Genomic DNA, 14357 nt, shown 5'->3' on the forward strand with positions numbered 1-14357 from the left:
TTATATTTACTGACAACAAAATATCTTATGACTGCGGTAAATCATTAAAATGATGCATAATTACTATTGAATCATCAGTAACTTTGTCACATAGCCAAGTATACTATAGATGCCAGCTTTAGTAAATCTGTTTATTGTTTTGGTTTCAGAGATAAGAGAGGTCGGGAGACCAATGTTTTTCAGCATAAATTATTAGTGATATACTGATGAACTCAAACTAAACTACCAGTTTTTCGAGATACGCTACAGACTTCTGGTGGCAAATATGTTGCTACCAAAGCAGTTTTTACTGCTTTTGGCTTTTGTATTAGCAGCTAGTGAAGAATCCTACAAAAATGAACAAATATCTGTAATACTCGACTACTTAAATGATCAACCTAGTGATTATGTCTACAAAGAAGCCAGACTGATTGATGTGAGGCAGAAGGTTGGTATCAAATTTCGAAAATTAAATTACAGGAGTTGCCAAAATATTCAACCTTTTTGCATCTTTTATTACTAAAATATACGTTTTGCTCTATCGTGAGTCATTGTTGAAAACAACTAGAATTGGTTTCAGAATGGGCCTAAACTGATACATAAAATATAATAATTCACTATAAATGGATAAATTATTTATTTATTTCAAGAACTGAAGAATATACTGATACTTATGGTGACCTATCAATGATTTTATTGGACCCCACGGTACATATTTCGGTGTATCCTTTCCGAAGCTTTGGTCTATCAAATATATTCTTCACAGTCGTACGGGGCTGTGGAGAAACAATCTTTAGAGTCGTAGGGGGCTGTAGAAAATCAATCATTCCTCAGAGCCGTAGGGGACTGTGTGGTATGGTCAGTTTGTTACAAACTCAAGTTTCTAAATGCACAAAATAAAGTACTCTTATTTTGAAAAATCTCGGGAAATGTTATTTGTAAAAGTTGTTCTGCATTGAAAAATACACCTAAAGTTGAAGTCATGGCCTTCTAAGTGAAGTTTTATTTTCTTACCCATTTTTGTTAAATGGGGACTACAAAAAAAATTGCTAAAACGATAAATAGACAGCATCCTGTATACGACGTTTTATTTTAAAAGCCTGCAATATTACAAATTACACAACTATGGTGTTAACCACGGTCAATTTTTTTGAAGAGTGAAATGAGTTTTTGGTGCAAAGTTAATTTTATTTTTTGTTAACACAAAAAATTACTCAAAATTATACAGTATTGTAACAAGAACTTAATATTCGATAATGTCAAAACACAAAACATCAAAATAAAATAGGTATTTTGGAACAAACTCATTGATTTTCTGGATATTTTCTTGTCCAAAATAATTCTCCAAATAATCTCAAGAAAATCAATGAATTTGTTCCAAAATACCTATTTTATTTTGATGTTTTGTGATTTGACATTATTGAATATTAAGTTCTTGTTACAATACTGTATGATTTTGAGAAATTTTTGGTGTTGACAAAAAATAAAATTAACTTTGCACCAAAAACTTTGAAAATTATTTTACCCTTCAAAAAAATTGACTGTGCTTAACACCATAGTTGTGTAATTTGTAATAATGCAATCTTTTAAAATAAACCGTCGTATTCAGGATGCTGTCTATTTGCTGTTTTTGCAAATTTTTATTTTCGTAGTTCCCATTTTAAAAAATGGGTAAATACTTCACTTAGATGGCCATGACTTGAAATCTAGATGTATTTTTCAATGCTGAATAACTTTTCTGAATAACGTTTCCCGAAATTTTTCAAAATAAGAGTACTTTACTTCTGTCTCAAAATCAAATATTTGAAGGCTCCACGTATATTACGTGTGATTTATTGTATTTTGTTGGTGCATATTTAGTTTTAGGGGATGCACAAACTTTTATCAGAAATAACTTTTTGTCGAAAAACCTTAATAAATAAGTTTCCCATATGGTGCATACTTTGGGGATGACACTGTATAATTGAATATATAAATATAATCAAAATCAGTGTGAAAGCTATCTTCCGGGTTTTTTGGCCGTGGTCGGTAGGTTTTTATGCCACGGAACAGGAACAACAACTCGAGCACTGCGACCGTTACCACATAGCCTTTGATAATGTCCATTGCAGTAGTAGATGAAACGTCAGGCATAAAAATCTGCAGAACACTGCCAAATCCCGGAAAATAGCTTTCTTCGGCCGTGAAAGTTTATATTCTTTGATAATCAAAATCAGTTACTTATTTTCTTACTTGTTTGCACATTTCAAAATTTGTTATTTTCAATAATATCATCATGTACTCAATCGCTTCAATATTGAAAAACGTTAGATAAGGTTAAGTACGCAAATAATATAAGTCAGTTTGGGTTATCATTCACTACTACTTAGAAACTAAATTTAAAATATTTTTGACCCGGCTTATCAGGTATTATTTAATCAATCAGTGAATCAAAATATGGAATATACATTGTACAATGTTATTGAATACATTGTACTTAAATCAAAAGGAATCATATTAATAACTATTCCCCAAGAATTTTTAAAATATAAGCTTGGATTCGCAAGGTTTTCGTTTTTCAGGGTGCTGAAAATTTATTTTTAAATTTGTTTTGAATAATTTCTGAAATAATGTTGAGATTTGAAAGGAAATTGATACTTAGGTATAAGGTATATAAGTGATACAGACGATATATTGGGTTGGCATTTCCATACTAGAAATTTGTTAAGAGTTAACAGTATCAGAATTTGTTTATTTGGAATTTTTTGAAAATAATTTTTATTAAAATGTATTTGATATAGTAGCATTTGACACTATGAATCACTCTTCTAATTTCAGGAAGAAACTGTTGAAGTTGACACAGACGTTGAAGCCACATGTAAGACATCTTCTGAAGGGTCTTGTAATGACAAAACTCTGAGATGCCACAGTTCGTTGAAGGTAGATCCAAATAGTTCCAGATTACAAGTTATCGGCACATCATGCGTTCCCAAAGAAAAAAATGCGGGAGTTGATGAAACATCCATCACCCAAAATAACAATAATGTTGAGGTAAGTTCTGATAAAAATAAAATATCGTTTCATTTCTAGAAAAGCAGTTAATTAGCAAACTTTTTTGATTTTACATATATTACTAAGAAAAGGACAGTTATGAAGTGTCTCCTCAGTAGGTTAAATATTTGATACAAATTAGTTTGCCTCGCTAAGTGAAGTGAGGTTCAATATCGTTATAAGATTTTTTGCCGAACGAAATAAAAATGTTTCAGTTTGAGGTTACCCCTGAATTAGTTAGGCCGGCCGATGTACCATGTTTGGGCTGCCCGTTTGACCTGAATCTTGACGCAGAAGGTGTAACTACCCTTGTTGACACAGCTCTCAAGCATGTCGAAAGTGAACGCAATGAAAAACATACGCTTGTTAGAGTTCTGAGGCTCCAGCAACAGGTATGAAATTTTCTATATTCAGAAAAGTACTATGTTGTACTGTTGACTTTTTATGTTCATTCCTATATCATTGACAATGAAATTTATCATACTAGTAATAAATAAATGTATTAGACGTTGATTAATTTTTACTTTGTTTTCTCCATAATGAACAGTTGGTTAACTCCTATTTAAGCTATTTACCGGGTTTGTTGACCATGGTCTGTATGAGTCATTTATTAATTTCAAATAGAAACATCCTAGTACGGACAGTTATTAAAAAAAGTGTTGCTGAGAAAAAAACATGTATAATGTAACATAAGAATGATATGAGAGATCTTATATGTACATTCACACCCACCAACGAACACTGCGTCCGTTATTCCCTCTGTTTTGTTAATATCTACCGCAGTTGTAGACGAAACTTCGGCCGTAAAAACCTTCGGATCATGGTCAGCAAACCGTAAAATAATTGCGACACAGTTATATGCAGCCCTAAAAGTTAATATTCTTTGAACTTGGCCCCAATCTGTTTTTCTTAGGTCGTCGCTGGAATCAAATACCTTTTGTTACTGGAAATAGCCCCCACAACTTGCTCTAAAGATTCAACTAACCCATCTTGCCCGTTAGACTTGACCAACGGAACTTACATTTGCGAAGTAGAATACTTTGAGCAACCTTGGAGAAGCTTAGCAAAAAATATCGTCAAAAATAACTGTACTGTGTCGCAAGAGTTTCTCGTTAAGGAGCCCGAGCATCAACCTAATAAAAACAACCAGCAGGAAATAAATGATGAATTTCTTGCAGATCTTGAGTCTCAAATAATACCCGAGACAAAGGCCGTAAATGAAGGATATTTTGCCTATCACAATGAAATCGAAGAACCGGCAAAGAAACCTGATGTCATGACGCCTACTTTCATGCTAGGTGGAAATAACTTTCTTCAGTTCATCCTTCCGATAGAGGATACTGGTAACGAACGGATAATCGAGTCAAAAGTTGAACAAGACCAGACAGATTGGACGAAATACTCTGATGATTCGTTAGACAATGCCGAGCAAGGTAGTCTGAAGAGGGATGTCAGTGACAGCGATTCAAATAGCTCGTCAGACGAAAAGAACTACAAAAATAAGAGGGAAGTAAGTGATAGCGATTCTGACAGCGATTCAAAAAATTCCCCTGAGAGTGATTCAATAAGCTCATCAGAGGAAAAGAAGAATAAAGAAAAGAGGGAAGCAAGTGATAGCGATTCTGACAGCGATTCAAAAAGTTCCCCTGAGAGTGATTCAATAAGCTCATCAGAGGAAAAGAAGAATAAACAAAAGAGGGAAGCAAGTGACAGCAATTCAAAAAATTCCCCTGAGAGTGATTCAATAAGCTCATCAGAGGAAAAGAAGGATAAACAAAAGAGGGAAGCAAGTGACAGCGATTCAAAAAATTCCCCTGAGAGTGATTCAATAAGCTCATCAGAGGAAAAGAAGAATAAACAAAGGAGGGAAGCAAGTGACAGCGATTCAAAAAATTCCCCTGAGAGTGATTCAATAAGCTCATCAGAGGAAAAGAATAATAAACACAAGCGGGAAGCAAGTGATAGCGATTCTGATAGCGATTCGTCGGACCAAAATAACACGAATAAGCGCAAGAAAAGGGCAAATGACAGTGATTCTGACAGTTCATCGGATTCTGACAGTTCAGCAAATTCTGACAGTTCATCAGATGAAAGTAAGAACTGGAAGAAAAGAGAACACAGATCGAAACCATCGAGTTCAAATAGCTCGAAAAGTTCAAAAAGTTCAGAGAGCTCGAAAAGTTCAAAAAGTTCAGAAAGTTCGAAAAGTTCCAAAAGTTCAGACAGTCCTGATGAACGTAAAAAAGTTGAGAAAAATGAAATCCCGGAGGTAGAATATGTGAGAAAAAGATCAACTGGAGATCTGGAGAGTCTAACAGAGGTAAGGGAGAAGTTTCTAGTTTTATAGGTTTCATACTCCATATAATTTTTTGTTTAAATTTTTGAATTAAATTTATTAAAATAAGAAAACTTAAACTTGAAATGAGGTTTTGATTTGAAACAAAATCTTTTTTAATGTGCATTTAAAAGTGGTTAACATTGTTCCTTGGTGAATATTACAAGCTCGGACTTTCATTTATTTGTGCTTCTATGCATAAAGCTTTTGCACACTTCAAGAATATGGTTACTCGTACATGTTAAAATACAGTTGAAGTATCATGAAAATTTCAATAGACCAAACAACACAAAAGTGCAGACTCTATAAACAAATAATGTTGAAACTATCTAAATAAAGATAATCAAATTCCATTCAGTAGCGACTCAGATCAACATTCCAAATGTCATCGATTCAGTAATAACTTTCCTCTATAAATATATGTCTAAAATACGTGTTAATTCAATTGAAATCTATCGAAGAACAAGCGAAATGAGTGAACTATTGAAATTATTGATAATACGTGCTAGAGATCGCACAGTTAAAGGCAAGACCTCGTTAATTCTTAGCTTGTAGAAGTTTCTACTTATGAGGGTTGTCGTTCGTGAGGGGTCGTCAGCTGGTTAACGGAAAAAAACAGATTTTTTAACTGATATTCGAGACATTTATCGGTAACTTGTGCACCACTTGCTTTAGACCGCATTGATAGAAAAGATTCACCCCTTTTCTACAGCTCGCTCAAGAAAGTTTTCGAGTTTGTGGCAGATGATTCATGCTAAAACTATTTTAAATGATTGAGTACTTGTTGTAGGATGAATTCAAACTGTTGAAAAAATTCGCCATGAAAGCTGCTGGAAAGTCAGGATGGAACAACGTGAAAACAAAAATAGTTCGTGTGGACAAGGTGAAAATAGACGGCTTATATTATTCGATGCGCGTGAAAATGGAAAAAACTCCACTGGTCAAAGTATGCTCTCTTATGGTTCACACCGAAGATGATATGTCAAATCCCATCTTGATCAAAAGTACATGTAATGATAAAAGAGTACGCAGAGGTATACCAGGAGGTGTAGTCGACATAGAAAAAGATGATCCTGAAGTCAAAAATTTTTGAAGGATGGCCTCCTTCATTTGGACTCTCATTCGCCCCATTCGAATAGATACAAGATCAAAGAGATAATCAGTGCTTCCACACAGGTAAGTTTTTTCGATACAAAGGCTGAAATGTTTTTTTAGTACCAAGTTTTATTTATACAGGGTGATTTTTGAGAAGTTTCGATAATTAGTAGAGTTATCATTGGTTTTCAATTAGATCATACAGAATTTGATATATAATCAATGTAGACATCGAAGTAATAATAATAATAATAATATTTATTCAGTTGGATCATCTATAGATGACATTGAGTATGTCAAATCGTGTACAAATACAAAATTTAAAATACAAACTCCGTGCACTTAGAGGCACAATATACAATTAACATAGATAATATTGTAATATATAATAATCAAATCCTAAAATAATCTGCTATTTATGCAACAGCATCGTTATTGAAATCGGTCTAAAATGTTGGACATATACATACTGTATAATAGTCAAAAACAAAAATTATCTGTTATTTATGTAACAGCATCGTTATTAAAATCTTCCTAAAATGTTACACATGTACAGGGTCATAAGTTAACATCCATAACTCTTTGATTTAATAGTTATACTGTTTTAAAGCCAGATTTTTATTGTACTTGGAAGTTTATTGTACAATTTAATGGCCTTAAGCCTGGGACATGATTCAGATACAACTAATCTGTGTGTTGACACTTCCAACTGTAGGGAATTTCTAGTATTATAATTCCTATTACCATTAAGAGTTGGAGAGCTGGTTATGTGTGATTTAACATATTTTAATATCTCATAAATGTATATACTTGTAACAATTAATATTCTGCTATACACTTTATGGTTCTTTTTTGAATTTTGAGTATTCTGGAACAATCACTAGATGCTCCCCAAGCTATAATACCATAGAAAATGTTACAGTGAAAGTATGCCTGGTAATACATTAATAAGAGTGATCTATTTACATTCCAGCGTAGTTGTTGAATACAATAATATACTGAGGATATCTTTTTACAAATATTATCAATATGCTTGTTCCATATGAGATTTTCTGTTATTTTCAAGCCCAAAAATTTTGTCTCCTCTTGTTGTTGCATTGATCCATTAATTGACGTTACTAGTAAACCATGATCTGGAGTGGTTTTCGAATGATTAAAACGTAAAAGCACAGTTTTTCTTTCATTTAACAAGAGATCGACCATTGTATGAGACCCACTTTTGAGTTTTTTTTATTTCATCGAATGCTTTATTAACTGTGGCTTTAATATTTTCCTGAGTTATCAATAAATATGTGTCATCAGCATATATAACGAACTGATCACTATAAAAATCACATATGTTATATATATAAGAGTGGACCTAATATAGAACCCTGAGAATCCCCGAGGGAACAATTTTTAGATTCTGATTCATTTCTGCTAACCTCTACGTAGTAGTATCTACCCTCTAAGTAACTTACAAACCATTTGTGGGTTATTCCCCTGATTCCATTCATTTCAAGCTTTGTTAGGAGAATTTTGTGATCTACCAGATCAAATGCCTTATTTAAGTCTATGAAAATCCCTAGCGTCTTTTTACCTTCATCCAACTCCCTGTACACGTTGTTGAGGAACTGTGTAATCGCTTGACTTGTGGACTATCTCTCAGTCATTGTGTACAACAAAACAATAACGTATAATTAGTTCATAAATGATTGAAAACTTCGAGTGGTAGGTCAACGTACGGTACATTTAAAATAAAAACATTCAGAATTGACATTAACAATTAATTAAAGTAAAACAAATTGGAAAAGAAGATATCAGACTACAGTTGGACTAAACTTGCAAAAGAATATTCATCAATAGTGTATACGAAGCCTGATCAAAAAATGAGGTGAATGGGGAATGTTTTCATAAAAAAGCTCTAAAACAACGCATTTTAAACTTATCATTTCAACCTCTTTCGTTAAAAAAATATTTAAATACTTAAAAAAGAGGAATGAAATAATGCATTCAACATTTGAAGGGATTCGTTTTTATTTCACCATTTGGCAACATCGGTTATAGCTAATAAAGGACAATGAATCTGTAACCTGTATGAGACAAACAAAGATGACATATTTCAGAGGCGTGCTGTTCTGTTTACTTATGTTCCAAGTTCCGAGACATTCTGTGACATGACATTTTGTGCACCTAACCTATCTTCCTCTATATAAATAAATAACAAAACAACTGTTGTTTATGTTGCTTGTAGAGGTGGTATTGAACTATAATTTATATTTTGCCTTAATTGTTGATTTATGAAGATAATTTTCCTTTTTTAAAGTAGAATGTCTAGGTACGTATAAATTATTTCAACTTGATATAGGCGCTGTTGCCAATATGTGAATTAGAAACAAATCCCTTTAAAAATTAAAACCCACCATTTGAAACATCAATTTGAATAATTTTCGAAGTGAATTTGAAAAACTCATGAATCAAACTCAACTTTATTTTGTTCAAACTTTCATTTGCTGTAATAACCCAAATTGAGGAACATTCCCCATTTTCATTTTTCTCAAAAAATATTTATTCATTCATCAAATTTTTATCTTGTCTCCTTCAAAGTAGTTTCCCTCAGATATAATAGACTTGTACTCGCAGGGAGCCAAATCTGATGCATACGGTGGCTGAGGCATGGTTACTGTGTTGTTTTTGGCTAAAAGATTGAGGAATCCAAATATGTTACCTTGTGGGGCAATTGGATTGTTGATAAACATGATTGGCGTATTTTCACCACTTGTTCGTAGAAGATCTGATTGTTCAAATTTCTATGTTTTCTTGGTAATCATCAATTTTGAATTTAGGTAGTTGCTGGCCAGTTGGTTCGAATAAAAGCTAGACTCGTTCTCTCTGACTGTGCTAAAAGTACCGACAATAACATCGACGAATGCGGTGAACTTGAAGGAGGATCTAGTAAGGTGTGCGATTTCAAAATTTGGAACCAGCCCTGGAAAACGAATGGTCGACAGACGAAAATCATCTGCGAGGGCGACGACAAAACTTATTCTTTTAGGGTTCGACGTTCCCTCGGTAAGTTTTAGTTTGTTTGATTTGTTTGAATAATATTGATTTTTTTTCTTTTCAACGCATTGACAACATCGTTTCTCAGTTTCCTGAATGTTTCCCAGTAATTTTGTTTTTTTTAATCTGTATGTCCTATCACGATTCTTAATTTTACTGTAAACTTTGTTATCAAACCGTGGCAAATGACTGTTGATACTACAATTTTGTATTGGAGAAATATCAATAATTGCTTCACAATTTCTTCAGTAGTTCTTGATAAATAATTTCTACGTCCGTAGAATTTAATGACCATACTGTAGGTTACGATGACATTTCGATCAAAATAATACAAAACCTTCCTCCTAGTGTCCTAAATGTACTGGTTTCACTGATAAATTCATCCTTTCAAACAGTTATATTCTCCCTTTTTCTAAAAACCTCTGTGGTCATTCCTCTGCATAAGGTCGGAGATTCTGATGATCCCTCTAATCTCCGCCCCCCCCATGCCCCCTCCCGGGTTGAGTGCCCTGAAGTAGAAGCTTCCCCCTCCCCATTTGTTAGCGAGGAGAACCTACTACCCCACTCCTTCCACCCCCGCTCTCCGAACGGTCCTCAACTTGCTGATGGGCACTTCAGCAAGATTGACATCTATTCTCATTTTGGTAGAAAGTCAGCCTTTAGGTGCTATTCTTTCGCGATCGGTAAAATTGTTTTGTCATGACTATTCCTAACTGAATTTTTGCATGGGGGCCCCCAAAAACTAACCGGCGGCTATTGTTATTAATGTTAGGCGTTCCTCAGTGAGTCTAAGGATTCTGGAATCGCGGTCGATTTGTTCTGCGGTGAACTTGCTGAAAGAAAGTAATCTCCGCCCTACATCTCGCAAAAATCATTGAAAAACTAGTTGAAAAATGACTACTTGGATTCATAAATAAGCATAACATCATCAGTGAAAATCAATTCGGCTTCCAGATTAATAAAAATACCCACGATGCTATTTTCTCATTTCTGAATAAAGTTTATTCTGAGATAAATGTCGGTGAAAAGTCTGCCGCAGTATTTTGTGACCTGTCAAAGGCATTCGATTGCATTGATCACAAAATACTGCTGAGAAAGCTCCAACGTTATGGATGCAGAGGAGTAACTCACAAATGGTTCGATTCCTACTTAATGGGACGGATGCAAATGGTCAAAACAACTCAAATTTAAAAAAAAAGGGAAATTAATTCTGGAGTTCCACAAGGTTCTGTGTTAGGTCCCATTCTTTTCTTATTATATATTTTAATGACCTCACCAAGCTTAATATTTCTGGGAAGTTCACATTATTTGCAGATGACACTACCATACTTTGGAATAATAAAAACACTTGTGAGTTGCACAAAATAATCTCTGCCGACTTGAAAAAAGTTAAAGATTGGTGTGATTCAAACATTTTATCTTTTAACTGAACTAAAACAAATTTATTATCATTTAGATGCTCAATCAACGAACTTTTTTTTGAAGACAGATCACTGGAATCTAAAAATATCACTAGATTTCTAGGAGTCTTCATTGACCAGAATTTAAAATTTGTGGATCATGTTAAACAACTTACTAGAAAAGTCTTCTCCTCTGGCTGTTATGCGGTTACAGTGATTTATAAAGAATTGGGGTTCAGTATTGCAAAGATGGCGTACTTTGCAGTCATAGATTCTCACTTACGCTACGGAATATCATTTTGGGGAGCATGCAGTCCAACTTTATTCAAAAGTCTACTAATTTTACAGAAAAGGGCAATAAGGTATATAGGAAACCTTAAACCAAGAGACTCCTGTAGAACCTTCTTGAAAAAACATAATATTCTAACGGTAATTGCATTATTTATACTGGAATCTGTGTGTTTAATAAATAATCATATATTAAATTTTGCTGCATCCTCTTTCCATTATAATACCCAAAACTACAGACACACTGTGAAACTCACTATGTCCAACTATATATGGATATAAGATCTGCCAATATAAATGACTTCCAATTCAGGAAGTTAATCAAACAATTTCTATCTGATAGACCCTATTATACTTTGGATGAATATTTTAAAAATAGCTTTTTATCTTTACTTATTAAGGAGCTCTTAAGTTGTTACTTTTTATGTCTACTCTTTTATAAACTTGACTTTTACTCTTTTATATATACATATCTTTTATATCCTCCATTTTAACATAGTTTGTACCCATGCACCATTTATATTTTCATTTTAATTTCAGTTGGTATGTATTGCATTTTTTTTTAAGTATGTACTACCTAAGCTCTGTCAACAAGATGATGTCTTATTATAATAAAGCATTATTATTATTATTATTATGATTATGATTATGGTATTAAGTCCATTTTTATAAAGTCCAAATTACTTTCACTAAAGTTTCTATATCTTTTTATCCTTGAATTTTCTTTATTATAAATATTAGTGAAGTTTTTTCAAAAACTACACCTCAACGATTTGATCTCCACAAACTTTATTTGAAAAATATATCACAAGAATTAGCTTTTTCAAGTGATTTGAAAAAGCTAATGTCTTAGCGAAACATGTTTCGCTTGATCACTTGAAAAAGCTAATGTCTTGTGATATATTTTTCAAATAAAGTTTGTGGAGATCAAATCGTTGAGGTGTAGTTTTTGAAATTACTATGGATCTTCATCCAGTAACGGCCGAATCAATTGGTGCAAAATTTTGCACCAATAATTTCCTTCTAATATATATTTTTTCAATCAATCAAAATATGCTTTATTATCAAAGAATAACCTCTTGTTGACAAAGCCTGTATAAATAAAATAAATTAAATTAAATTATATGAATAACATTTAGATAATTATTTACTTAGTATACGTAGTCACTACTTTATAAAATTGAATTGTTAAAAAACAATCAGTCACTCATTTAAAATTTAAAATTTAATTAACAATAGTAGGTATATGATATCAAAATGTAAAGTTTTGGTATATTTATTATTAGTCTATTATATCCGCATAATATTCTTCCAAACTATAATAGGATCTATCGGAAAGAACTCTTTTTACAGATTTTCTGAAGCCAGTGTTGGACTGTATATTTTTGATATAATTTGGAAGGTGGTTGTACATCTTGCAGCTGTTATATATAATGGAGTCCTTAACTAGAGTGGAATATAATAATAATAATAATGAGTTTATTCACCATAATGATCACAACAAAAATATTATAAAATAGGGGTGAACAAACAAAGGCATCACAAAAGAAACATTTTCGAAAAAATGTTTCTTGTGCGTGATATCGCCTAGTACAAAGTAATAACATGAATAAATTTAGAATACATAGATAAATACACGAATATCGTAAAAACATGAATAAATACATAATACATGAATAAATACACAATACATAAATAAATCCACAATATATAGATAAATAGACGAATAAAATGAATAAATAAGTTGACTATATATTTGTTTATGATTATAAATGAGACACACTGTTTCAAGTATAAATATACACACTACCGTGAGAAGGTTATGTTGCTTGAAGTGAATTCTACACGAATCGCGAAATTTTAATTTACAGAGGTATCTCAGGGCTCTTTTTTGTAAAAGAAAAACACTTTGAAGGACATTTCCACTGCACATTCCCCAGAATGGGATACCATATCGCAAATGTGACTCTATCAAGGAGTAGTATACCTATTGACTTTGCGATTGTGTAACCTAGTTCGTTTGCAGCAATTTTTACAGCGTATATGTTTTCTAGGAAGAGTGTACAGTGTCGCTTTTAATGTATATTGAGACAATCACCTGTATTTCGACTTTTTGAGTCACATCGTACTATATTGTAATTGGGAATTTTCAATTTACTTTCTTCGATATCTTTGGTTATTCTGGATTCACTTAGTAATATAATTTTTGGGTTGTAGCAAACTAGACTTTCTTGTTATTGATCTTTGTTTTTAAGAAGACTTTGAATATTCAGGTATACGAGTATAATGTCTGTGTTTAATTGTATAATTGAATTATTTTTCTATTTTTTGAAGGACTATTCAAAGTTTTATTGACAATAATGATTTTATTACTGATATATCTTATGGCTTTTGAGTTATCACCATTATCAATCGGGTTTTGTAATTCTCATTTTAACTTTCGATAGTATTCTCGCTGAGCTTTAGTCTGATCTCTGAGATTTTTATACTTGGAACTGAGGAAATATTTGGCATAGTCTGGCGATTGAAGTATCACTTTGATAGGACGGGTTTTGTTTGCTAATGCTTTCCCTAATCTGGACAGTTTCAAATTATTTTTATTTACATTAAAATTTTTAAGAACTTTTTTAACAGCTTCTGTATCTTGTAAGATTCTTTCTGCCTGAGTTTTTAATTGCAATTCATTATGTTGAACATGATGAGGTTTGATGCACGATTTTGTCGCTCAAGCATTTTATAAATCATTTTTTTTATCTATTTCACCAACGTTATTTTGAGGCTTAGGTGGCTTGGCCATTTTCATTTCTTCAACTTCCTTTCTAAGATTGGAAAGAGCTTTAATAAGAGCTGGAACTTGACGAAGACCAGATTTACATTCTACACAAAGAAACTGTAGTGATCTCCTTTTCAACTGCATACATTTCAATTTGCTGGGGCATAATTCCGAGCAAGCTGAAGTGGTATGAGAGGGTGTCCTCCATGCCACATTCAACAAATGATTCATTTTCTTCAAAATCCACTTTGCTTTCGAAACATCTGTTTGCCATGTTCAAAGTAAAAAAAATCAGAGAAAAACTACAGATAAAATACAGACAAATAGCTGATACACAGATAAGGAGACGTTGCTTTTTTGTTGAATAGGTGTTTTTGTTGTTTTCTATAACGTGACTCTCAAAATTTTCAATTAT

The 14357-nt window shown here is 32.7% G+C and overlaps 1 protein-coding gene across 1 annotated transcript in view; it reads left to right on the plus strand.

Moving 5' to 3' along the window:
• LOC141479865 (uncharacterized) overlaps positions 1-14357 on the plus strand; it is a 23726-nt gene continuing 9369 nt past the window's right edge. Inside the window, 7 exon segments of the mRNA XM_074179671.1 lie at positions 1-427; positions 2797-3009; positions 3225-3401; positions 3923-5329; positions 6135-6426; positions 6429-6520; positions 9265-9490. Of these exon segments, the coding sequence (XP_074035772.1) occupies positions 266-427; positions 2797-3009; positions 3225-3401; positions 3923-5329; positions 6135-6426; positions 6429-6520; positions 9265-9490 (2569 nt within the window). The 5' untranslated portion in view covers positions 1-265.

Source organism: Leptinotarsa decemlineata, unplaced genomic scaffold (genome assembly GCF_025532065.1).
Source record: "Leptinotarsa decemlineata unplaced genomic scaffold, Ldec_3_MD MMD2_tig00026282_RagTag_RagTag, whole genome shotgun sequence".
NCBI classification, from domain to species: Eukaryota; Metazoa; Arthropoda; class Insecta; order Coleoptera; family Chrysomelidae; genus Leptinotarsa; species Leptinotarsa decemlineata.